The 25,854-nt window shown below is 38.6% G+C and overlaps 1 protein-coding gene across 1 annotated transcript in view; it reads left to right on the plus strand.

Annotated features, from left to right (window-relative positions):
* The first annotated feature begins 1,424 nt into the window (after positions 1-1,424).
* Positions 1,425-25,854, plus strand: part of LOC128684429 (G-patch domain and KOW motifs-containing protein) — a 30,739-nt gene continuing 6,309 nt past the window's right edge. The window contains exons 1-6 of the mRNA XM_053770581.2: positions 1,425-1,720; positions 2,640-2,854; positions 3,478-3,617; positions 9,720-9,802; positions 11,175-11,343; positions 20,796-20,948. Coding sequence (XP_053626556.2) covers positions 1,575-1,720; positions 2,640-2,854; positions 3,478-3,617; positions 9,720-9,802; positions 11,175-11,343; positions 20,796-20,948 — 906 coding nt within the window. The 5' untranslated portion in view covers positions 1,425-1,574. The remainder of the gene's footprint in view (positions 1,721-2,639; positions 2,855-3,477; positions 3,618-9,719; positions 9,803-11,174; positions 11,344-20,795; positions 20,949-25,854) is intronic.

Genomic DNA, 25,854 nt, shown 5'->3' on the forward strand with positions numbered 1-25,854 from the left:
ACATAATCATACATAGCTGCATACAGTTACATAGATAATCATACATAGCAACATACAGTTACATAGATAATCATACATAGCAACATACAGTTACATAGATAATCATACATAGCAACATACAGTTACATAATCATACATAGCTGCATACAGTTACATAGATAATCATACATAGCAACATACAGTTACATAGATAATCATACATAGCAACATACAGTTACATAATCATACATAGCAACATACAGTTACATAGATAATCATACATAGCAACATACAGTTACATAATCATACATAGCTGCATACAGTTACATAGATAATCATACATAGCAACATACAGTTACATAGATAATCATACATAGCAACATACAGTTACATAGATAATCATACATAGCAACATACAGTTACATAATCATACATAGCAACTTATACATAGAGAAGTTAGGGTAAGACAAAAAAGACAAAGTGACATATTATGAGATAGTTTCCGGTGAAGCTGAGCTCAATAAGACGTAAAGTTTAGTGTCCCTTAACAACCTTAACAACAAGACGGTGAAGCTGAGCTCAATAAGACGTAAAGTTTAGTGTCCCTTAACAACCTTAACAACAAGACGGTGAAGCTGAGCTCAATAAGACGTAAAGTTTAGTGTCCCTTAACAACCTTAACAACAAGACGGTGAAGCTGAGCTCAATAAGACGTAAAGTTTAGTGTCCCTTAACAACCTTAACAACAAGACGGTGAAGCTGAGCTCAATAAGACGTAAAGTTTAGTGTCCCTTAACAACCTTAACAACAAGACGGTGAAGCTGAGCTCAATAAGACGTCAAGTTTAGTGTCCCTTAACAACCTTAACAACAAGACGGTGAAGCTGAGCTCAATAAGACGTCAAGTTTAGTGTCCCTTAACAACCTTAACAACAAGACGGTGAAGCTGAGCTCAATAAGACGTCAAGTTTAGTGTCCCTTAACAACCTTAACAACAAGACGGTGAAGCTGAGCTCAATAAGACGTAAAGTTTAGTGTCCCTTAACAACCTTAACAACAAGACGGTGAAGCTGAGCTCAATAAGATGTCAAGTTTAGTGTCCCTTAACAACCTTAACAACGAGACGGTGAAGCTGAGCTCAATAAGACGTAAAGTTTAGTGTCCCTTAACAACCTTAACAACAAGACGGTGAAGCTGAGCTCAATAAGACGTAAAGTTTAGTGTCCCTTAACAACCTTAACAACAAGACGGTGAAGCTGAGCTCAATAAGACGTAAAGTTTAGTGTCCCTTAACAACCTTAACAACAAGACGGTGAAGCTGAGCTCAATAAGACGTCAAGTTTAGTGTCCCTTAACAACCTTAACAACAAGACGGTGAAGCTGAGCTCAATAAGACGTCAAGTTTAGTGTCCCTTAACAACCTTAACAACGAGACGGTGAAGCTGAGCTCAATAAGACGTAAAGTTTAGTGTCCCTTAACAACCTTAACAACAAGACGGTGAAGCTGAGCTCAATAAGACGTAAAGTTTAGTGTCCCTTAACAACCTTAACAACAAGACGCCTCACCTCCACCTTGATCAAATACATAATACCACAATGGCTGCCCAGAAATTCACTTTATCTTTCTCGAAGACAATAGAGAAGAAGTGTCTTCAGCCTTCAGCCATCAGGAACGAGGTTCCAGCTGAAGTCAAGAACACAACTGAAGTTTTACAATCCATCGAGGAAAATGTCTTGAAAACGTAGCTATTACTAGATTATGTGCTGTGTAGTCCTACGGGTTTAGCGCTCACCCATGATTATAATAATACTAGATTATGTAAGTTTATTTAGGCACAGGTACTGCTTCTTACGGATTTATTGCTTATGATTATAATCCCCTCAAGGGAGGTTCCTTGATGTTGGTGAGAGGCTCTTGATCTAGGGCATTGGATCTGTGCTCCAGTTCCCTGAAATGTGCCGGAATACCTTCCATTCCCCCCCCACTTACGTTGTATAATCCTACGCGTTTAGCGCTTCCCCATTATTATAATAATAATTATAATAATAGGCACAGGTAGACATAAGTATAATTATACATAAATTACCGAGGATAACCAAAAAAAAATCTGATTTATTTCCATTAGGGTCCTTGCAGTACCTTATTATTTAAATCTTAAGTGTTAAAACAGTTGAGTAATTCATTGTAAATGCACGTCCCATGCAGTTATACTGGTGAGGGCTCTTGATCCAAGGATCTAGAGTTATACTCCCTTTAGCTCCGATGTGAATACCTCCTATTACCCAGATCACTTTGACTTTTTCGGGTTATTCTACGTAAGCTTTATGTAACTGTATGATAATTTGTGTAACTATATTTATCTTTACCTGTACCTAAATAAACTTACTTATTTCCATTGGGATCCTTGACCCCAATAGAAATAAGTTATCTTGTCTGAAATTTTTTTGGATTATCCTAGGTAGTGTACACTATGTATGATAATTGTACGTATGTGTACCTGTGCCTAAATAAGACAACATAGTAATACCTGTAAATCTGAACGTGCAGACATGAGGGTTCTGCTGTACCATCATTGCTTTATAATGATAACATGCTCCTTTTTAAGTTGCTTACTAATCATATGAAAATACCTTGAATAATTTTAAATGTTTAATTTTCAGAGATGGTCCAACAGAGGAAGAAGAGTTGGTCATTCCACTGGTGAAGGCAGACAGAGCTGCAGTCTTCCAAAAATTGGTGGAAAAGCTCAAGGAATCAAAACGTAAAGAGGAAGACGAAGAAGGTTCAAAGAACCCTGCAACTGAGGAGGAAACGAACAAAGAACAACCCAGGATCTTAACACTGGATGAACAAGCTGAAGCGGCATTGTTGGAAGGTTGGAAATTTGAGCAAACTGAGAGTGAATTTTGGTAACATGGTTAATTAAAAAGTACTTTGAAACCTAGATGTGTGTGCGGACGTGCGTATTGGAATATTATATATAAGTGTAGTATGGTAGGAAGTAGGTATAACATATTGGAGATGGGTCTTTGCAAGGGCTGCAATGTAACAGAACATGGAACTTTCAAGGTTGAAATTTTAGTTTTTCATATTTTATTTTAATCTAAATTTTGTTATTACCTATGTATTGTGTATTTTTTGGTAGAAAAATAAGTTTTCAGCATTTTAGCTATTTGTTTTTTTATAATGCATTTGAAAATTATCAAATGATTTTTGCCATTCTTTCTAATTGTCTTCATTTCTTGCAGTGTTCTTGTAGATTGTTCCTCCTATTTCTTTAAGTGTATATCATTTATATTCTTATGTACTTACATTACAGTAAGTCTTGTTCAAGAATCAAAATTTATTGAAATTTATTTAAAAAATACAGTAGGTAGGTATATTCATTTAAATATGAAGTTGGCATATAGTATTCATGTAAAAATCATATGCTTAAGTATACCTTATTTCTCCCATATTCAGTCATTGCATTATCGTATAAGTACTGTATATTTTCAGAGAGCAAGAGGAGGCTTGACACTTACAGTGACCGAGGGACAAATGACAATTTTTCCATCTCCTTGACCGCTAAGGAAGAGAAACTTGAAACTAAAGTAGTTGACCTTGGTAAAGAATCTTCTCTTGATGATTATGATCAGGTAATTAATATACCATATTTAATCATACACTTACTCTCTTCTCATTACTGTGAAGACTTACTCAGCCCCGTAACAACTTCAGACAGTATTACCAAGGCTGGCTCCTCCTCAGAAAAATTAATGAATAGAAAAAGAAATAATTCACAAAGAAATGGGAAGTACAATGCCTGCACTTTAAAGGAGGGGTTTGGGATATTGGCAGTTTGGAGGGATATGTTGTGTATCTTTATATGTTTATGCTTCTAGACTGTTGTATTCTGAGCACCTCTGCAAAAACAGTGATAATGTGTGAGTGTGGTGAAAGTGTTGAATGATGATGAAAGTATTTTCTTTTTGGGGATTTTCTTTCTTTTTTGGGTCACCCTGCCTCGGTGGGAGACGGCCGACTTGTTGAAAAAAAAAAAAAAAAAAAAAAAAAAACATTTTATTATTTATTAATGCAAATGTAAAACAGTGAAACATGAAGGTGTATCCTATTTGAAAGAAAAATGAAAAATGAAATGAAAAAATGACATTGGAATTCAAAGCTAATATGTACATTTATACTGGGGTGTCTGGTGGAGGTTGACACCGTCTTGTAGAAATTGTAGCCGTTACTGATGATGGGGGGGGGGGGTCACAGGTGTTGGTGACAACCCAACGGCTAGTTCTTCACCGAGTCTATATAGCCTTGAATAGTCAGTCCAGATGACAGGAAAGCAGGTTCTTTACCACTACAAAGATGAGGGGTTGTTGTCTACTATAGCTTACAGTTAATCAGGTAGGTAGACCCAAAAAGTGACGTCTCCGGACTTTTACAAAAGTCCTTCTCCTTCAACACTTCTCGTTGGTTAGCAGGTGACCCGATCTGTCATTCCAAGAGTTGTGCTGGGAGCTGTGAGTCGAGTGATTACTGTTTGACTGGAGCCCCACATGTCACCTTGGGTGGGGAGAAAGGGGGGGAGGGGATAGCGGGAGCTAGACTTACCCTACCTTAACAAGCAGCCGGCAATCAAACTATCGTTACCATATAATCACTCGCTACTCCTATCTGTTGAACTTTTCCCTCACACTCCCCCATACTAAGACTTATAGTCAAGGAGTATAAGAAGAATAGGCGAGGAAAAAGTTCTAAAATGTGGAAGTCACATAAGGCAACAAATCTACTGACTGTCACGACTTAACCAGTCAGAGATATAATTGGATGAACCATTGATATACACAATATGGAACTTAAAAGCTTGGAGTCCACCTCAAGAGGCGACTGTTGGTTCCCTTAAAAGTTTCTAGGTACAGTATATCAAAGGTTTGTGATCCATTTCTAAAACAAATTCTTTTCCCAGTAAATAAAATTTAAGTTTGGAGATACCCCACACAAGGGCCAAACATTCGTTTTCTATGGTGGAGTATCTAGTTTCTGCAGGAGGGAAGTTTTACATTTAATAAATATACAGGAACTAGGAGTGTGTGTACAGTGGACCCCCGCTTTACAATCAGCTCCCAATGCGACCAATTATGTAAGTGTATTTATGTAAGTGCGTTTGTACGTGTATGTTTGGGGGTCTGAAATGGACTAATCTACTTCACAATATTTCTTATGGGAACAAATTCGGTCAGTACTGGCACCTGAACATACTTCTGGAGTGAAAAAATATCGTTAACTGGGGGTCCACTATATTTTGTGCAGTAAGCACCTGACACCTATTGCAAGAACTATACTTCTTTGTAACCTGTAAGTACATGCTTGGCCAAAAATAAAGTGTGCTTGAGTTTATGCCACATCTTACGATGGGCCAAGTGTTTGGTCACTGGCAAATCATGAGTCATTTGAAGAACAGTCTCTTGACATGGTTTAGGAACAACAAGGAGGGAATAATCTATCGCTGAAGAATGAGATTTAACCCTTTCAGGGTCCAAGGCCCAAATCTGAAGTGCTGCCCCAGTGTCCAAGAATTTTCAAGAAAAAAATTTGTTATTTTTTCTTATGAAATCGTAGAGAATCTTTTTGTGAAGGTAATAAAACAAAAAGTACGAAATTTGGTGGAAAATTGACGAAATTATGCTCGCGAATTTTGATGTGTCATCGATATTTACGAATCGGCGATTTTGCCGACTTTGACTCCCATTTTAGGCCAATTACATTATTCCAATCAACCAAATTCTTAGCTATTTCACTAGTATTACTTCTATTCTATCGATTGAGCACAAGAAATCGCCAAGTCAACTGTTTCAACTACAAAATAAAGTGATTGGAAATTGTTAATTTGGCCAATTTAACACAAAGTTCAAAATATTCCAATTTCAAAATAGGCTCCAGAATAAACAATGTAGGTATTCCTGGAACTAAACTAACATTTCCTCTGTTCATTAGTTACATTTTGAGGCTTTACAAATAAATTCCATTTTGATTTTTTATTCACATAATGAATTTTTATTCACACCAAAAAATAGAAGATTTACTGTTATGCAATACTGTAATAATTGTATAAATATCATCACCATATTTGTGAATGTATATTAGACCCACCAGCTGACGTGTATTAGACGTGTGAGGTCGTTTGTTTACTCTTGAATATCGGCAAAAATTTAACATTTCCGCTACTTTGAGCTCAGTTTCAAGCCATTTCCAGTGCTAAAACCAATCAAAATCATCTCTATTTCTGTAATATGTCTTCCATTCTATCAAATGAGACCAAGAAATCGCAAATACAACTATAAAAAACATACGAAAAAACACTGCAAAGTCGCTGTTTTAATCGAAAAATCATGATTTCAGTTTTTTTCTCTCATTATACACAGTGTGCTGCAGGATCTGTTTTATGTGGTGCACACATACCACATAGATGTATTCTCTCATATCTAGGCCCAAATGTACCACTCACAGTTTATCAGAGTGAGCTGAGCTCATGGCGTAGATCTACGGTTTGGACACTCACCGTAAAGCCGTAGATCTACGGGACGGACCCTGAAAGGGTTAAATACAGATTTATATAAGATACCATTAATATATTCAAACTTATGAGATACGTATCTCCTGTGGATAACTTTGTTGTTAAAAGCTTGATTATGACAATCCCGAAGTGAAGGGCAATCGCGCTGTAAATTGACAAAGTCATCCTTGGACATAAAATCTGGGAAAATAAAAGGACTTACGGTGGGAGAAGAGGAGGTAGGAGAAGCCTGGGCTTTGGTCTGAGCCCAAGTCAAGACATTGAGAGTGCCGGAGGCAATACCCATACTTTCACCTGACGAGTGGACAGGTGATCCTGCTACCTCACTATTGAGAGCAGTATCATCTGTTTCCACCCCCAAATGAACAGTACGAGACAATGCAGCTTCCAGTGCATTGTTAAGGGGCTTATTTAACTTGCAAGGAAGAGGAGCTGGAAAACTTGGATCCACGAGTGGTGACGAAAGATCCGCCTCTGAAGGAAGAACGGCACCTTTAATGTTACCTACTATTATAGAACAAGTAATTGGGGCTAGTACCGCATTAGTCCAACCGGTGAACCATTTAGTTTTCAAGTAACAACGTATTGTAGGGAAAGTATTTTCACGACCCAAGTAATCTGAAAGAATAGAGGACACACGAGAGGTTTTAAAGTAAGGGAACAGTTTGTCCGAAATTACGATGCACGTACATCCAGTGTCACGTAATATGTCTGAGACTTTTATACCATTAACTGCTCCTGAACAGAAGGGTGCCTGGTCATTACAGTCAACAAAGCATCTACCAACTTTCTCTATTTTGTTGGAAGGACAATCTGGACGTTTATGTCCGATACCACCACACCGATGACATGTTGGTATAATAGCTGGTGACTTTGTTTCTACTGTAGGCTTCTTAATCTTTGGTTCAGGTGAACCATTGCCCTTAAGGTTCGATCCTTTTAGGTCTTTATAGGAATTATGAGCCTCAGCATACAAGTCAGAGGCCTCAGCAACTTCCTCAGCTTTAATCAGGTTATGTTCTCTAATGAATGTTCGTATCTGGTGGGGAAGAGCTGTCAGAAACTGGTCAGCAACCATGAAGTCTCTAAGAGATTCATAACTGTGATCAATTCCTGAACACTATCCAAAAGTCGAACAAACGAAAGAGTGTTACCTGTAACTGCTGAAAGTTTTGGCCATGCTGTAAGGTGGCATACCTGAAATCTTTCCTATAAGAATTTGTGGTTTTTGATATGCTTTAAGGATTGCCTTCTTCAGTAGGTTATAATTACATATACAGTGGACCCCCGCATAACGATTACCTCCGAATGTGACCAATTATGTAAGTGTATTTATGTAAGTGCGTTTGTATGTGTATGTTTGGGGGTCTGAAATGGACTAATCTACTTCACAATATTTCTTATGGGAACAAATTCGGTCAGTACTGGCACCTGAACATACTTCTGGAGTGAAAAAATATCGTTAACCGGGGGTCCACTGTGTCCTGCGACAAAGTTGCATAGATATTCATAGCTGTACCGGAAAATAACATACCTAACCTGGTAGCCCAGGTGTCAGCTGGCCATTCACAGCGGGTAGCTGTATTTTCAAACCTCATAATGTATGAAGTAATGTCTTCACCCTCTGTGAAGGGAGGTAAATTAGGTGTTGGAATATGTGCACTGACTGCACGTTGTTCCATTACTCCTTCCTCTAATTGTTGTTGTGTAAAAGTTAACTTTTTATTCTCTAATTCAAGGCGAGATTTTTCGAGCTCACGATCTTTTTCTCTCTCTCTCTTAACTCATGTTCTCTAGCTCTTTCCTCAAGTTCTCTTAATTTAACTTGTTCCCCACGTACTTTAGCTCTCTCCTCACGATCAAGTCTATCACACTCCTTTTTGTCTTCTCTTTCTCTTTCTTGATTTTCTCTTTCAATTCGATCTCCTTTTTATCCTCTCTTTCTCTTTCTAACTGCCTTTCTTGGTTCTCTCTTTCAATTCGATCTCTCTCCTTTTTCTCCTCTCTTTCTCTTTCTGTCTTTCTTCTCTCTCAATTCTTTCCTTCTCCATTCTTTCCTGGATCTTAGCACTAATGAAAGCTTCTAAATTTTTCCCCGTTATTCCTAACTTACTTCCAGCGTTCATCCAAAACTGGTATTCCTCCATACTTACAAGAATAACTTAAACTACCAGGGGAAAATGAAACGGATATATCAAAGAAAACAGAGGGTTCAGTTCCTGCTCCGCTCAAACTGTAAATAAATCAGAGGGTTCGATCCCTGCTTCGATTAAACAGCATGTGTGAATGAAAACGGAGGGTTCTATGCTGGCTCCGAGCAAACAGTAAGTAGAATGGGGTCCCTTGACCATCCAATCTTCTCACCAACAAATCAAGAGTGTCCTACGACAGTTCCCTTGATATAATAAGAACATAAGAACATAAGAAAGGAGGAACACTGCAGGAGGCCTGCTGGCCCATACTAGGCAGGTCCTTTACAATTCATCCCACTAACAAAACATTTGCCCAACCCAATTTTCAATGCCACCCAAGAAATAAGCTCTGATGTGAAAGTCCCACTCAAATCCAACCCCTCCCACTCATGTACTTATCCAACCTAGATTTGAAACTACCCAAAGTCCCAGCCTCAATAACCCAACTAGGTAGACTGTTCCACTCATCAACTACCCTATTTCCAAACCAATACTTTCCTACGTCCTTTCTAAATCTAAACTTATCTAATTTAAATCCATTACTGCAGGTTCTCTCTTGGAGAGACATCCTCAAGACCTTATTAATATCCCCTTTATTAATACCTATCTTCCACTTATACACTTCGATCAGGTCCTTCTCCTTCAACACTTCTCGTTGGTTAGCAGGTGACCCGATCTGTCATTCCAAGAGTTGTGCTGGGAGCTGTGAGTCGAGTGATTACTGTTTGACCGGAGCCCCACATGTCACCTTGGGTGGGGAGAAAGGGGGGGAGGGGATAGCGGGAGCTAGACTTACCCTACCTTAACAAGCAGCCGGCAATCAAACTATCGTTACCATATAATCACTCGCTACTCCTATCTGTTGAACTTTTCCCTCACAGTTACGGATACAAAATAACTTTTGTAAGGAATTGTGATACATGTAATTCAGGATGATTTCTTTCTATTTTAATCTTATTAACTTTATTTTTTCTTCATAGGTTGATGTATCTGTTTATGGAGCAGCACTTCTCAGGGGGATGGGATGGAAGAAGTCCGAAGGCATTGGTCGAGGAAATAAAAAGTACGTATAATACATAAAAAAAATTTGTGTTGAGATTTTATGGAGTGAACTGGTAAACCAGTGGAAGGTCTCAGTCAAATGACTAAATGCTGCAACAGAAATTTTCCCCAGTATCCTAAGAACAAAATTTGCCCCTCCCCTTCTTGTGATGGGAGGCCCAGTGTCTACATACAGTATATACATACTTAGCCTGAAACTATTGATACATTATACAGTATACAATTAGCTTGTGGTCATATGATGGTCCCTGAATTGCATGTTTTCATTGCACAGATAACCCGCACATGGGAGACTAATACACATGATAACATTTCAATCCGACTTAGACTATTAACTAGTCACACTTATATTCTCCCCATCAGGGAGTTGGAGAGGGAACATGTATTGTACATATTGCCAGTGAAGTGTTTGTGATCCAAGGAGGGAGTTACCCAGCCCTTCCTTGGATCAAAGTACAGGACCTCTACTGGTTTAGTGTTCCATGAATATAATAATAATTTACTTAATGGTATATTCTTTGAACTTATTAACTTCATTTTGTGATTTTTTTTTTTTTCAACAAGTCGGCCGTCTCCCACCGAGGCAGGGTGACCCAAAAAAGAAAGAAAATCCCCAAAAAGAAAATACTTTCATCATCATTCAACACTTTCACCACACTCACACATTATCACTGTTTTTGCAGAGGTGCTCAGAATACAACAGTTTAGAAGCATATACGTATAAAGATACACAACATATCCCTCCAAACTGCCAATATGTGAATATATTAACATAATCTTATGGAGGCAGTGAAATAGTAACTTAGATAATACTGTACTTGTAAATGCCTTGTCACCCTGAGGAAAAGTGTTTTGAGAAAATATTAGAGCAGTACTATATTTGAAGTATGCTTAACTCCTTCAGGGACACTACACTGAACATTTTCCAAAAAGTTAAAGGTTTGAGACTATATTTCAGTGTTTAAGAATAATAATAGTGAAGAATAAGAATATTGTGACACCTTGATTGTTTTGTTATGCTGTCACATAGAACTATGTCACTGAGGCTACAGGGTTCCTACATAGTTCTACATGAGTTCAGCTCACTCAGATATAAAATAGCAACTTTGATTTGTTTTCTAGGATGTTTTTTTATGGTTTTATTGGTTGCTTCTTGGTATCATTTGATAGAATGGAACACATGATGTTGGTGAAGGGCTATTAATCCAATGTATTGGAGCTGCCCTTCCTTTTCTCAGATCAAACTTGATTACCTCCCATTTCCCCATAAATTTAATAATGTCACATAGGTGCTAGAAAGGTGAAAATATTGAGATTAATAGAAAGGCTATCGTATAATATAGTTATGTAAGATTATTTTTTTTACGTTTCAGAGTGGTAGAAATCATTAATCCATCTTCAAAAACGTTTGGACTGGCCGGTAAGAGACCTGAAAATGAAGCAGTTGCAAGTAAAGGAGGTGCTCAAGAAGAAGAGTTAACCCTTGCCAAAGGATCATGTGTGTTAATTCACAGTGGCCGGCATCGTGGGACATATGGAACAGTGAGTTCTCTCTTTGATTGGGAAAGTTGCTTTAATTTTACATCTTATAGTGCTGCAATTTCTAGTAGTAAGATAATACAGGTCTCCCTCAACATTCGCGTTTTCAACTTTCATGGGCTTCACACATTCGCGAATTCCTAACCGCCAAATTTCCAACTGCCAAATTCCCAGGCGCCAAATCATATTTAAGTTTCCTGCCACCCGCGAGTCCCTACTACCTTTCCTCTGAGCCCCGCAACTGGCAGCCAGCCCTCCCACCACTCAGTGTGGTGAGTGTTTTGTTTGTTCATTATTTGCTATTAAACTACAGTATAAATAATGTAAACCCACTCATGACTGCATATTGGAATGGCCATTTGGACAGGTATTGGACAATGACATCATATGTTTACTCTTGAACACGGCAAAGAATCAAACATTTCTGCTACTGCTAATAAAAATAATAATAATAATAATACTATAGAATTGAAGAAGGAAATTGTACAAAAATATGAGGGTTGAATCAGTGGTGGAGGAAGTGGTTGAGGCATTGTCAGTCAGTGTTGTCTTGTTTATGCTGGAGTGAGCAAAGTCTCCACACTCTTCCAAACATTTCACAATAATTCATTGTGTTTGGTGCTTGTAGATTGAGTGCAACTGTAGTGGTTGAGGCAATGGTTGAGGCAGTGGTTGAAGCAATGGTTGAGGCAGTGGGTGAGGCAGCGGTTGAGGCAGTGGTCTTTAATAACATCTATGTTATTAATAATAATAATACATATTATTAATAACATTTATTATTATTATTATTAACATGTATGCTATTAATACCACTGCCCTACCACTGCCTTAACCACTGCCTCAACCGCTGCCTCAACCGCTGCCTCAACCGCTGCCTCAACTGCTGCCTCAACTGCTGCCTCAACCACTGCCACTACCACTGCCTCTACCACTGCTTATACCACTGCCTCAACCCCTGCCTCAACCACTGCCTCAACCCTTGCCTCTACCACAGCCTCAACCACTGCCTCTACTACTGCCTCAACCCCTGCCTCAACCCCTGCCTCAACCCCTGCCTCAACCCCTGCCTCAACCCCTGCCTCAACCCCTGCCTCAACCCCTGCCTCAACCACTGCCTCAACCACTGCAGTTGCACTCAATCTACAAGCACCGAACACAATGAATTATTGTGAAATGTTTGGAAGAGCACAGAGACTATTGCTCACTCCAGCATAAACAAGACCACACTGACTGACGATGCCTCAACCATTTCCTCCACCACTGCTTCAGCCCTCGTATTTTTGTACAATTTCCTTCTTCAATTCTATAGTATTTTTTTTTTTTTTTTTTTTTTTTTTTCAACAAGTCGGCCGTCTCCCACCGAGGCAGGGTGACCCAAAAAAGAAAGAAAATCCCCAAGAAGAAAATACTTTCATCATCATTCAACACTTTCACCACACTCACACATTATCACTGTTTTTGCAGAGGTGCTCAGAATACAACAGTCTAGAAGCATACACATATAAAGATACACAACATATCCCTCCAAACTGCCAATATCCCAAACCCCTCCTTTAAAGTGCAGGCATTGTACTTCCCATTTCCAGGACTCAAGTCCGACTATATGAAAATAACCGGTTTCCCTGAATTTTTTTTTTTTTTTTTTTTTCAACAAGTCGGCCGTCTCCCACCGAGGCAGGGTGACCCAAAAAAAAAAAAGAAAGAAAATCCCCAAAAAGAAAATACTTTCGTCATCATTCAACACTTTCACCACACTCACACATTATCACTGCTTTTGCAGAGGTGCTCAGAATACAACAGTTTAGAAGCATATACGTATAGAGATACACAACATATCCCTCCAAACTGCCAATATCCCAAACCCCTCCTTTAAAGTGCAGGCATTGTACTTCCCATTTCCAGGACTCAAGTCCGACTATATGAAAATAACTGGTTTCCCTGAATCCCTTCACTAAATATTACCCTGCTCACACTCCAACAGATCGTCAGGTCCCAAGTATCATTCGTCTCCATTCACTCCTATCTAACACGCTCATGCACGCTTGCTGGAAGTCCAAGCCCCTCACCCACAAAACCTCCTTTACCCCCTCTTTCCAACCCTTTCGAGGACGACCCCTACCCCTCTTTCCTTCCCCTATAGATTTATATGCTTTCCATGTCATTCTACTTTGATCCATTCTCTCTAAATGACCAAACCACCTCAACAACCCCTCTTCTGCCCTCTGACTAATGCTTTTATTAACTCCACACCTTCTCCTAATTTCCACACTCCGAATTTTCTGCATAATATTTACACCACACATTGCCCTTAGACAGGACATCTCCACTGCCTCCAACCGTCTCCTCGCTGCTGCATTTACCACCCAAGCTTCACATCCATATAAGAGTGTTGGTACTACTATACTTTCATACATTCCCTTCTTTGCCTCCATTGATAACGTTTTTTGACTCCACATATACCTCAACGCACCACTCACCTTTTTTCCCTCATCAATTCTATGATTAACCTCATCCTTCATAAATCCATCCGCCGACACGTCAACTCCCAAGTATCTGAAAACATTCACTTCTTCACTTCCCTGAATCCCTTCACTAAATATTAATACGATAGAATTGAAGAAGGAAATTGTACAAAAATGTGAGGATTGAATCAGTGGTGGAGGAAGTGGTTGAGGCATTGTCAGTCAGTGTTGTCTTGTTTATGCTGGAGTGAGCAATAGTCTCCACACTCTTCCAAACATTTCACAATAATTCATTGTGTTTGGTGCTTGTAGATTGAGTGCAACTGCTACGTAATTAACCGTGGGCCAAAAGAAACTTGCTAGTGCCAGCCCTTTGGTAAAGAAATTGAGAAACATGATAGAATTGAAGAAAGAAATTGTACCAAAATATGAGCAGTGTGCTGCAGTGGTATTTAATGACATACATGTTATTAAACCATAACATATACTATAATGAAAAGTGAAATCAAAAGTATATTAAAATTATAACCATCAGTCATTAAAAAATTACAAATTTTTAACATATTTGTGTATTTTACCAAAGAAATTAAGGTGAATGAGATGCCCTCAGGTGTTAGCATGCAGTGTAATTTTTCTTTTGATTTTCCTCATATACAGGAATATTATGCATTACAATATCAATCAGCTTGTCTGGCCTTCACCACTGTTTGATTCTGTTGTTTTTATGGTAATGTTTCTGATTTGGTTCTGGGAGTTATCTTGATGTGTAGTTCATTCATTTCTGGAGAATGTTCTTCAATAAGTCTCAGTTATACAATATGAGTAAATTACAGTGGACCCCCGCATAACGATGGCATCACATAGCGATTTTTCCGCATACCGATTACTTTTATCGCAAAATTTTTGCCGCGCATACCGATTAAAAACCCGCTTACCGATTTTCGTCCGAGACGCGTCCAATGTGCCCTCACATGTGCCGGCCGTCCCATTGTTTACCAGCCAGCCTCCGCGGTAACATCCAAGCATACACTCGGAATATTTCGTATTATTACAGTGTTTTCGGTGCTGTTTCTGGAAAATAAGTGACCATGGGCCCCAAGAAAGCTTCTAGTGCCAACCCTGTGGTAAAAAGGGTGAGAATTAGTATGGAAATTAAGAAAGATTTTGAAGGGTTTGGGGCTAACCCTGAGAAGCCTATGCCAGTTGTGGAATCCATTGTGCCTACTTCAAAGATTAAGGAAATGTGTGCACAGTGGGTTGAACTGCAAACCTTTATAGATGAAAATCACCCTGACACAGCTGTTGCAAGCCGTGCTGGTGACTATTTCAATGACAATGTTATGGCCCATTTTAGGAAAGTCTTGAAGGAACGGGAGGTACAGAGCTCTATGGACAGATTTGTTGTGCGACAGAGGTCCAGTGACTCTCAAGCTGGTCCTAGTGGCATTAAAAGAAGAAGGGAAGTAACCCCAGAAAAGGACTTGCTACCTCAAGTCCTAATGGAAGGGGATTCCCCTTCTAAACAGTAAGAAGATAATGCTCTCCCCTCCTCCCATCCCATCAATCATCACCAGATCTTCAATAAAAGTAAGTGTCATTTAATTGTGCATGCCTTTTTCAGTTTGTGTGTATTAAAATTAACATTTCATGTGGTAAAAAAAAAATTTTTTCATACTTTTGGGCGTCTTGCACGGATTAATTTTATTTCCATTATTTCTTATGGGGAAAATTCATTCGCATAACGATTATTTCGCATAACGATGAGCCCTCTTGCACGGATTAAAATCGTTAACCGGGGGTCCACTGTATATTATAATCATAAGAGTCCAAATGTATTCTTGAGTCGAAAAGTTGTAGATAGCTGTCCATCAGTGCTGCTAGTTTTAAGTGTTCATTGCTTCTCATTCCATTCTTCATTGTCCATGATTATAATTTGGTTATGCTGTACTACAAATGTAATTTGTTCTAACAATATCGTATGCACTAATGAACATAAGGGCTGCACAACAACACATCAATACCCAGCTTGGCAGATACATTTACTTTGGTTATTACAATGTTATCTACCACAAAACTAAAACATTTTGAATGTGTTGCAAATGTTGGTGATTGCCAGTTTTATAAAAAAAATTTAATGCTTCAGATGTTGTTTTTATGTAGATGGTTTGTACAATATAGTACAAGTTGCTGGCATAGCACAAGTGTAACAAAATAAAGTAGAAGTTGCATTTGAATTTAAGGAAAAGACATTCAGTCAAACTTTGAGAGTTATCTTAGGCCTGTTGGCTCTTGTAGGCTCATGATTTTAAATTCATACTTTTGTTTTTTAGTATGTACACCTACCATCCGACTTACGACCTGCTTGACATACATCCGCTCGACTTATGACCGTGCATCTGGCAGCTGGGCTGGGCTGGCTGATGCACACTGCTGTACAATATTTGACGATACTCGCGGCGGCAATGTGTCATGCAGGCAGCATCAGTTTGTGTACCCCTGCCCTATCAGCAGCATCATACTGTATCAACTGTACTAACTGGACAGTAAATTTCACCATGGCCCCTAAGATGAAGTCTGAATCTTGCACCGGAGATTGTGGCAAGAAAGGCTCTTACTCTCGAATTCTCTATTTGTTTACACTGTTGCACATAAACCTGTCTGTATCTGTTTTCCTGTATATCTGTGTGTCTGTTTATCTGTCTGCCTGTGTGTCTGTCTTTCTGTCTACCTGTGTGTGTCTGTCTTTCTGTCTAACTTGTGTCTGTCTTTGTCTACCTGTCTGTCTGTCTACCTGTGTGTCTGTCTTTCTGTCTACCTGTCTGTCTGTCTACCTGTGTGTCTGTCTTTCTGTTTACCTGTGTGTGTGTTTCTGTCTACCTGTGTGTGTCTGTCTACCTGTGTGTCTGTCTTTCTGTTTACCTGTGTGTCTTTCTGTCTACTTGTGTGTCTGTCTTTATGTCTACCTGTGCATGTCTCTCTATCTGTGTGTCTGTCTTTCTGTCTACCTGTGTCTTTCTGTCTACCTGTGTGTATCTGTCTACCTGTGTGTCTGTCTTTCTGTATCTGTGTCTTTGTCTACCTGTGTGTCTGTCTTTATGTCTACCTGTCTGTCTACCTGTGTGTCTGTCTTTATGTCTACCTTTCTGTCTACCTGTGTGTGTCTTTCTGTCTACCTGTGTGTGTGTGTGTCTTTCTGTCTACCTGTGTGTGTCTTTCTGTCTACATGTGTGTCTTTCTTTCTGTCTACCTGTGTGTCTGTCTTTCTGTCTACCTGTGTGTCTTTATGTCTACCTGTCTGTCTACCTGTGTGTCTTTCTGTCTACCTGTGTCTGTCTTTCTGTCTACCTGTGTGTGTCTTTCTGTCTACCTGTGTGTCTGTCTTTCTGTCTACCTGTGTGTGTCTTTCTGTCTACCTGTGTGTCTGTCTTTATGTCTACCTGTGTGTCTGTCTTTATGTCTACCTGTGTGTCTGTCTTTCTGTCTACCTGTGTGTCTGTCTTTATGTCTACCTGTCTACCTGTCTGTCTTTCTGTCTACCTGTGTCTGTCTTTGTCTGCTTGTCTGTCTCAGAGCCGCTTATTAAGAGTGTAATTGGTCTTGAAGACGCCATATTAATAATGATAACACCACAATAATAATCACTGAGGCACATTAAATGTGTATAAAACGTTAATAAAGACATTTTGCTTAATCCATATATGATTTTTTTTTCAAAATTATATAATAAACATGCTACATAACATATAAATTAACAAATATGAGATGTTTTTCTGGTCGGCTTGACAGAGTGAACAAAAACCATTCGTGTCCAGGCTGGTAACAACAACAATAATGTTTGTTTACATAACTCATGAAACTTCTACCCTCTCGTTCTCTTTCTCGTTTATTCATTTAATCTTGTTTATTCACCTCTCACTCTACATTAAGATACAGATATTTTAAGGTAAGTAATTAGTGCACATGATTATTATATTATAGGTTAACCCTTTGACTGTCACGGCCGTATATATACGTCTTACGAGGTACTGTGTTTGACGTATATATACTCATAAATTCTGCAAAAGCAGTGATAATGTGTGAGTGTGGTGAAAGTGTTGAATGATGATGAAAGTATTTTCTTTTTGGGGATTTTCTTTCTTTTTTGGGTCACCCTGCCTCGGTGGGAGACGACCGACTTGTTGAAAAAAAAAAAAAAATTCTAGCAGCTTCAAATCAAGCAGGAGAAAGCTGGTAGGCCCACATGTGAGAGAATGGGTCTGTGTGGTCAGTGTGCACCATATAAAAAAAATCCTGGAGCACGCAGTGCATAATGAGAAAAAAAAAACTCCGACCGTTTTTTTTAATTAAAATGCCGAATTTGTGGTCTATTTTCGTATAGTATTTATGGTTGTATTCTCTTTTTCTTGGTCTCATTTGATAGAATGGAAAACATATTATAGAAATAAAGGTGATTTTGATTGATTTTACTATAAAAAGAACCTGGAAATGGAGCTCAAAGTAGGGGAAATGTTTGATTTTTGCCGATGTTCAAAAGTAAACAAATGATGTCATTGTCCAATAAATGTCCAACCAGCCATTCTAATATGCAGTCATGAATGGGTTGATGTTACTTATACAATTATTACAGTATTGCAGTAGTCTGCATAATAGTTAGTCTTCTGTTTTTTGTTTGAATAAAAATTCAAAATAGAAAGCAAGAGTAATATCAGAGGGGCCTGGAGACATGACTGACGAACAAAGAAAATGTTATTTTAGAGCCAGGAATGTCTGCATTATTCATTCTGGACCTTATTTTGAAATTGTCATATTTTTAAATTTTTGTGAAATTGGCCAAATTGCAAATTTCTGGCCACATTATTGGGTAGTTGAAATCGGTAAATGGGCAGTTTCTTGTACTCAATCGATAGAAAAAACAGAGTTCTAAAGAAATAGCTATGAGTTTGGTCGACTGGAACAACGGAATTAGCCGAAAATAGGGCTCAAAGTGGGCGAAATCGCCGATTTGTAAATATCGCCGAGGTCGCTAACTTCGCGAGATCATAATTCCGTCAGTTTTCCATCAAATTTCGTTTTTTTGGTGTCATTACAATTGGGAAAAGATTCTCTTATCATTGATACAGAGAGACAGCCACATTCAGTCAGCCAGTCAGCCAACCACCCTCCCACCCACCCACCCGGCCACCCAGCCCGATACGTATTACACATGTTCCAGAGTTGTTTCTCTTTACTTAGGGTATAGGTTATACTACATTCTGGCAGGATGACACTACCAGTGGTATTCTTCCATTCCATTGTGTCCACAATACATAAAGATAACAGTAACATATGATACTGTATGCGATGTAAATTTACAGTACAGTTCACTACCATGTATACATTATATACAGTACATAAATAATTAAAATATAACAATAAAAGTAAATTATGGTAAAAAGAATGAAATAATGATTGTACATTACATTACAGTACTATGTAGATAGTTTATATAGGAAAGGTTTGACATTATGCCCTATTCAGTATGTCGGCAATTTTCAAAGATTCGACTTATGTCCATTTTGACTTACGACCGGTTGGTCGGAACCAAGCTTGGTCGTAAGTCGGATGGTACCTGTACAGTGGTCCCTCGCTTTCCGTAGTTCTCGGGAATCATAGATTTAGGAAATCATAGGGATATTTTCGTATGAACATGGGCTCGCTAATCATAGGTTGACTCTTGAATAGTAGTTCGTCCAGGACGCATACGCACAGTGTGAGCCAGGGCGGCCTCCCTACCCAGCCAGTCTGGCATTGTTTACCAGTGAGCGAAGGTCCCCTAAGTGCTCCTATGAAATATTTCATAATATTCCACTCATTTTAGTGCTTGCAAGTACTAAATAAGCTACCACAGCTCCAAAGAAAGCTCCTAGTGCCAAGCCTGTGGTAAAGAAGGTGAGAAATATGTACAGTGACAAAGTCTTGGGCCATTTTAGGGAAGTGTTAAAGAGACGCCAGAAACAGAGCTCTCTCCACAGTTATTTTGCGAGACAGGACTAGAGTGACTCTCAAGGTGGTCCTAGTGGCATTAAGAAACAGAGAAGAGAAGCAACCCCAGAAAAGCAATTGGTACCTGAGGTGTTGCTGGAAGGGGATTCCTCTTCCAAACTATAAACAATCCACTCTCTCTCCTCCTCCAGTCTCCCACACACTAAGAAGAATCTCCAATAAAGGTAAGTGTTATGCTGTTAATGTTTCATTCATCATTTCCCATTGTATTGTTTATGTACTACATCTATATTTCATGTTAAAAATTTTTTTGTTTTAATACTTCTGGGTGTCAGGAACTGATTAATTGGATTTACATTATTTCTTATGGGGAAAATTGATTCGCAAATCGTAGATTTCGTTAATACAGTAGTAGCAACTCCAGGAACGGATTAACTACGAAAAACGAGGGACCAGTGTATTTGATTTTTTAATAGAACTAGAGTACATCAGAGGATTGAATCACACCATAGTCTCATCTAAACATTTTAAAGTTAAAAAAAAAAAATTAAACACCAGCCGTCTCCCACTGACGGAGGGTGACCCAAAGAAGAAGAAGAAGAAACAAAAGTTTTTCTTCTTTTTGCATTTAGTATTTATACAGGAGAAGAAGTTACTAGTCCCTTGCTCCTGGCATTGTAGTTGCCTCTTATGACACTCATGGTTTACAGAGGACTGGCCCTTCTCCGCTTCCATCGAGTAGTAATGTATGTATAAAAATAATGCTTATTTGACATGGGGAAGTGGAACAGGATTCTTCCTCTGTAAGCCATGCGTGTTGTAAGAGGCAACTAAAATGCCGGGAGCAAGAAGCTAGTAACCCCCTGCTCCTGTATAAAATACTAAATTTAAAAAGAGAAACTTTAGTTTTTCTTTTCGGGCCACCCCGCCTCGGGGGGATACGGCAGGTTTGTTGAAAGAAGATTTTTATTCAATATTATCTTTTTTATTTAACTGTATCTTGTTTTGCAGGTGGAGTCACTGGATGAAGACCACCTTTTAGTAAAGGCCGCAGTAAGCCAAAATGTAATCCGAGAAGTGGAATTAAATGTGAAAGTTGTTTCACAGAAGGAGTTTAAAGACATGTCAAGGGTCATTAACAAAGATATGTATGATAAGTTTAAGGTATGTTTTGTAATTTGTGTTGAATATGTATGTATATTGACAGTGCTTTAATAATTTGTTGAATATGTATGTATATTGACAGTGCTTTAATAATTTGTTGAATATGTATGTATATTGACAGTGCTTTAATAATTTGTTGAATATGTATGTATATTGACAGTGCTTTAATAATTTGCTTTACTTTTCATTCAATAAAAAATTTATGCTTCTCATAGTTATACAAGGTGAAAATTATAAGCACCAAAATCAAATTGAATTTTGATGCTTATGTTTTAACTCTACTGAGTTCAAAATGAAGAAAATTTTCTTAAGAAATATCTGGTGAATAGTATTTGGATTATCCATCTTTATCTGAATAGCGTTTGATTGGACAACAATGAAAATAGTTTACCCAGAATTTCTTCATATTAGCTTACCTGGAGTTTACCTGGAGAGAGTTCCGGGGGTCAACGCCCCCGCGGCCCGGTCTGTGACCAGGCCTCCTGGTGGATCAGAGCCTGATCAACCAGGCTGTTGCTGCTGGCTGCACGCAAACCAACGTACGAGCCACAGCCCGGCTGGTCAGGAACCGACTTTAGGTGCTTGTCCAGTGCCAGCTTGAAGACTGCCAGGGGTCTGTTGGTAATTCCCCTTATGTATGCTGGGAGGCAGTTGAACAGTCTCGGGCCCCTGACACTTATTGTATGGTCTCTTAACGTGCTAGTGACACCCCTGCTTTTCATTGGGGGGATGTTGCATCGTCTGCCAAGTCTTTTGCTTTCGTTAGTGAGTGATTTTCATGTGCAAGTTCGGTACTAGTCCCTCTAGGATTTTCCAGGTGTATATAATCATGTATCTCTCCCTCCTGCGTTCCAGGGAATACAGGTTCAGGAACCTCAAGCGCTCCCAGTAATTGAGGTGTTTTATCTCCGTTATGCGCGCCGTGAAGGTTCTCTGTACATTTATTAGGTCAGCAATTTCACCTGCCTTGAAAGGTGCTGTTAGTGTGCAGCAATATTCCAGCCTAGATAGAACAAGTGACCTGAAGAGTGTCATCATGGGCTTGGCCTCCCTAGTTTTGAAGGTTCTCATTATCCATCCTGTCATTTTTCTAGCAGATGCGATTGATACAATGTTATGGTCCTTGAAGGTGAGATCCTCCGACATGATCACTTCCAGGTCTTTGACGTTGGTGTTTCGCTCTATTTTGTGGCCAGAATTTGTTTTGTACTCTGATGAAGATTTAATTTCCTTGTGTTTACCATATCTGAGTAATTGAAAAACAAAATCTTAAACAGTGTCTGACTTCATTTTATTTGTTTTAATATGTATTTTACACAACAGTCTCCTGCATACACTTGTCCTCTAAAATAACCATATTTCCTCAACCCCCCCCCCCCCCCCTTTTTTTTTCTTTTTCTTGTACAGATCTTCCACATCAGTTAGTCAACAGATGGGTAACCCAAAGCTTATTGAATGAATCTGCATAAAATGCTAATTTACATTTAGTTTAATATCTTATTATGCACTACATATCCATCCGCTAATTTATAAATGTTGCAAATATTGTGAGTGCTATAAATACAATGATCTTTTATCCTGCGTATAATACCATTGAGGAGTATATAATATTTACCTTTTTGTTCTATTCTGTAAGCTTAACGTGGTCAGTATGTAAGCTTAATGTGGTCAGTATGTAAGCTTAATGTGGTCAGTATGTAAGCTTAACGTGGTCAGTATGTAAGCTTAATGTGGTCAGTATGTAAGCTTAATGTGGTCAGTATGTAAGCTTAATGTGGTCAGTATGTAAGCTTAACATGGTCAGTATGTAAGCTTAACGCGGTTAGTATGTAAGCTTAATGTGATCAGTATGGAAGCTTAACGTGGTCAGTATGTAAGCTTAACTTGTTCAGTATGTAAGCTTAATGTGGTCAGTATGTAAGCTTAATGTGGTCAGTATGTAAGCTTAATGTGGTCAGTATGTAAGCTTAATGTGGTCAGTATGTAAGCTTAACTTGTTCAGTATGTAAGCTTAACGTGGTCAGTATGTAAGCTTAATGTGGTCAGTATGTAAGCTTAACTTGGTCAGTATGTAAGCTTAATGTGGTCAGTATGTAAGCTTAACTTGGTCAGTATGTAAGCTTAATGTGGTCAGTATGTAAGCTTAACGTGGTCAGTATGTAAGCTTAACGTGGTCAGTATGTAAGCTTAACTTGGTCAGTATGTAAGCTTAACGTGGTTAGTATGTAAGCTTAACGTGGTCAGTATGTAAGCTTAACGTGGTCAGTATGTAAGCTTAACGTGGTCAGTATGTAAGCTTAACGTGGTCAGTATGTAAGGTTAACGTGGTCAGTATGTAAGCTTAACTTGGTCAGTATGTAAGCTTAACTTGGTCAGTATGTAAGCTTAACTTGGTCAGTATGTAAGCTTAACTTGGTCAGTATGTAAGCTTAAGTTGGTCAGTATGTAAGCTTAACTTGGTCAGTATGTAAGCTTAACTTGGTCAATATGTAAGCTTAACTTGGTCAGTATGTAAGCTTAACATGGTCAGTATGTAAGCTTAACTTGGTCAGTATGTAAGCTTAACATGGTCAGTATGTAAGCTTAACATGGTCAGTATGTAAGCTTAACTTGGTCGGTATGTAAGCTTAACTTGGTCAGTATGTAAGCTTAACATGGTTGGTATGTAAGCTTAACTTGGTCAGTATGTAAGCTTAACTTGGTCAGTATGTAAGCTTAATGTGGTCAGTATGTAAGCTTAACTTGGTCAGTATGTAAGCTTAACTTGGTCAGTATGTAAGCTTAACGTGGTCAGTATATAAGCTTAACGTGGTCAGTATGTAAGCTTAACTTGGTCAGTATGTAAGCTTAACTTGGTCAGTATGTAAGCTTAATGTGGTCAGTATGTAAGCTTAACATGGTCAGTATGTAAGCTTAACTTGGTCAGTATGTAAGCTTAACTTGGTCAGTATGTAAGCTTAACGTGGTCAGTATGTAAGCTTAACTTGGTCAGTTTGTAAGCTTAACGTGGTCAGTATGTAAGCTTAACGTGGTCAGTATGTAAGCTTAACTTGGTCAGTATGTAAGCTTAACTTGGTCAGTATGTAAGCTTAACGTGGTCAGTATGTAAGCTTAACGTGGTCAGTATGTAAGCTTAACGTGGTCAGTATGTAAGCTTAACTTGGTCAGTATGTAAGCTTAACGTGGTCAGTATGTAAGCTTAACGTGGTCAGTTCTTGTTCTTGTCCAGACCAGAGCTTTGGTGAGATGGGTAAGGAAGAAGGATGGGTAAGGATAGAAATTTTGGAAAAGGGTGGGAGGGGGGAGAGAGGTAGGATATAAAAGGTAAGTGGCCCAACCACTTTGGTGTAATTTAAAGTGTACGTGAAATGATAAGATATTCTTAAGGGTTGTAAGACTAACCCATCAGAGTCACATAGATATAACAGATATATAAGTACAGTGGACCCCCGCTTAACGATCACCTCCAAATGCGACCAATTATGTAAGTGCGTTTGTACGTGTATGTTTGGGGGTCTGAAATGGACTAATCTACTTCACAATATTCCTTATGGGAAAAAATTTGGTCAGTACTGGCACCTGAACATACTACTGGAATGAAAAAAGTTCGTTAACCGGGGGTCCACTGTACATGACTCTGAATTGGTAGTAATTATACAAGTTGCAATTGCTTTTTTTTTTTTTTTTTTTTTTTTTTTTTTTTTTTTTTTTTTTTTTTTTTTTTTGCGATTGCACAACGGATATTTATGCGACAATGAAGGCAATAATTTTCTGGCCAGTTTATAGAATTCCGTGACAATGGCTTCTTACAGGTGGTGTCCAGCCATAGTAAATAGCATAATTTTTACATTAGATTGTTATATAAGATGTCTCCCTAATTGGGGGCGATGATGTTCTTAGTATACATAGAAGGGTTCTGGTGTTACCCAATCTTCTTCATCAGGGAGGTTGCTCAATATCATGGGTCGAGGGTAATCATCTTTATGTATAAAACAACGGACCCTCTGTGGGAGAGTCATTCTTTGAGTCCTGTGAGGAGGAGTATTGATAATATAATCCGTGGTATTTACCACTTGTATAGGATGTTCTCTATCTGGCATGTATAGTTCTTGCATTGTATAAAGTTTTCTTTTTTAGGGTGTCAAGGCGTACATTTATGGCAGTAATATCTTGTTGTATGTGTAAATCTGCCATTTTTACTCTGTCTCTCCTCCTGGTATCGGTAATGAAGCGAAGAGCTCTATTCTGGACCCTTTGTAACCGTAGCATATTTGTCTTTGTTGTTAATGACATTGGGACACAAGGGTATTCGAGTATAGGTCTTATTAACATTTTATACAGATGTTTTTTGACATGTTGAGGTGCTTGATTGAATCGAAAGAGACTGCTAAGACCAGCTTTGGCTATGTTGATCTTTTTAGTTACATGAAATGTTGAGTGGAGCAGCCTGTCTATTTCGTATCCCAAAATCTTGTTAGGGTTTCTAATGGCTACAGGTGTACCTCTGATGGAGATACCTCCTTTATCTTCAATTGTTGATGCAAAACATCCTATTGTGCTAACAAGGACCTTGTCAGGATTAGTCGTAATTCTCCACTTCTTTTCCCAATTAGATGTTCGACGAAGTTCAATATTCATTTTTTCTATGACTCTCTCATACTTGTATTTTCCTGTTACCGGAGTTGATGAGACGACATGAATAACATCATCTGCAAATTGTGTCACAATTGTATCACCAAACTCTGGTTGAGGAAGGTCATTCACATAAATGTTGAACAGAAGTGGACTGAGACAAGAACCTTGTGGGACAGTATGTAAGCTTAACTTGGTCAGTATGGTTGGATGACTACCATGCAACTTTGACTCTTTTATTCAGAAGTTTTTGGCTACTTTTTGCAACATATAA

This window comes from Cherax quadricarinatus, chromosome 4 (genome assembly GCF_038502225.1).
Source record: "Cherax quadricarinatus isolate ZL_2023a chromosome 4, ASM3850222v1, whole genome shotgun sequence".
Taxonomy (NCBI): domain Eukaryota; kingdom Metazoa; phylum Arthropoda; class Malacostraca; order Decapoda; family Parastacidae; genus Cherax; species Cherax quadricarinatus.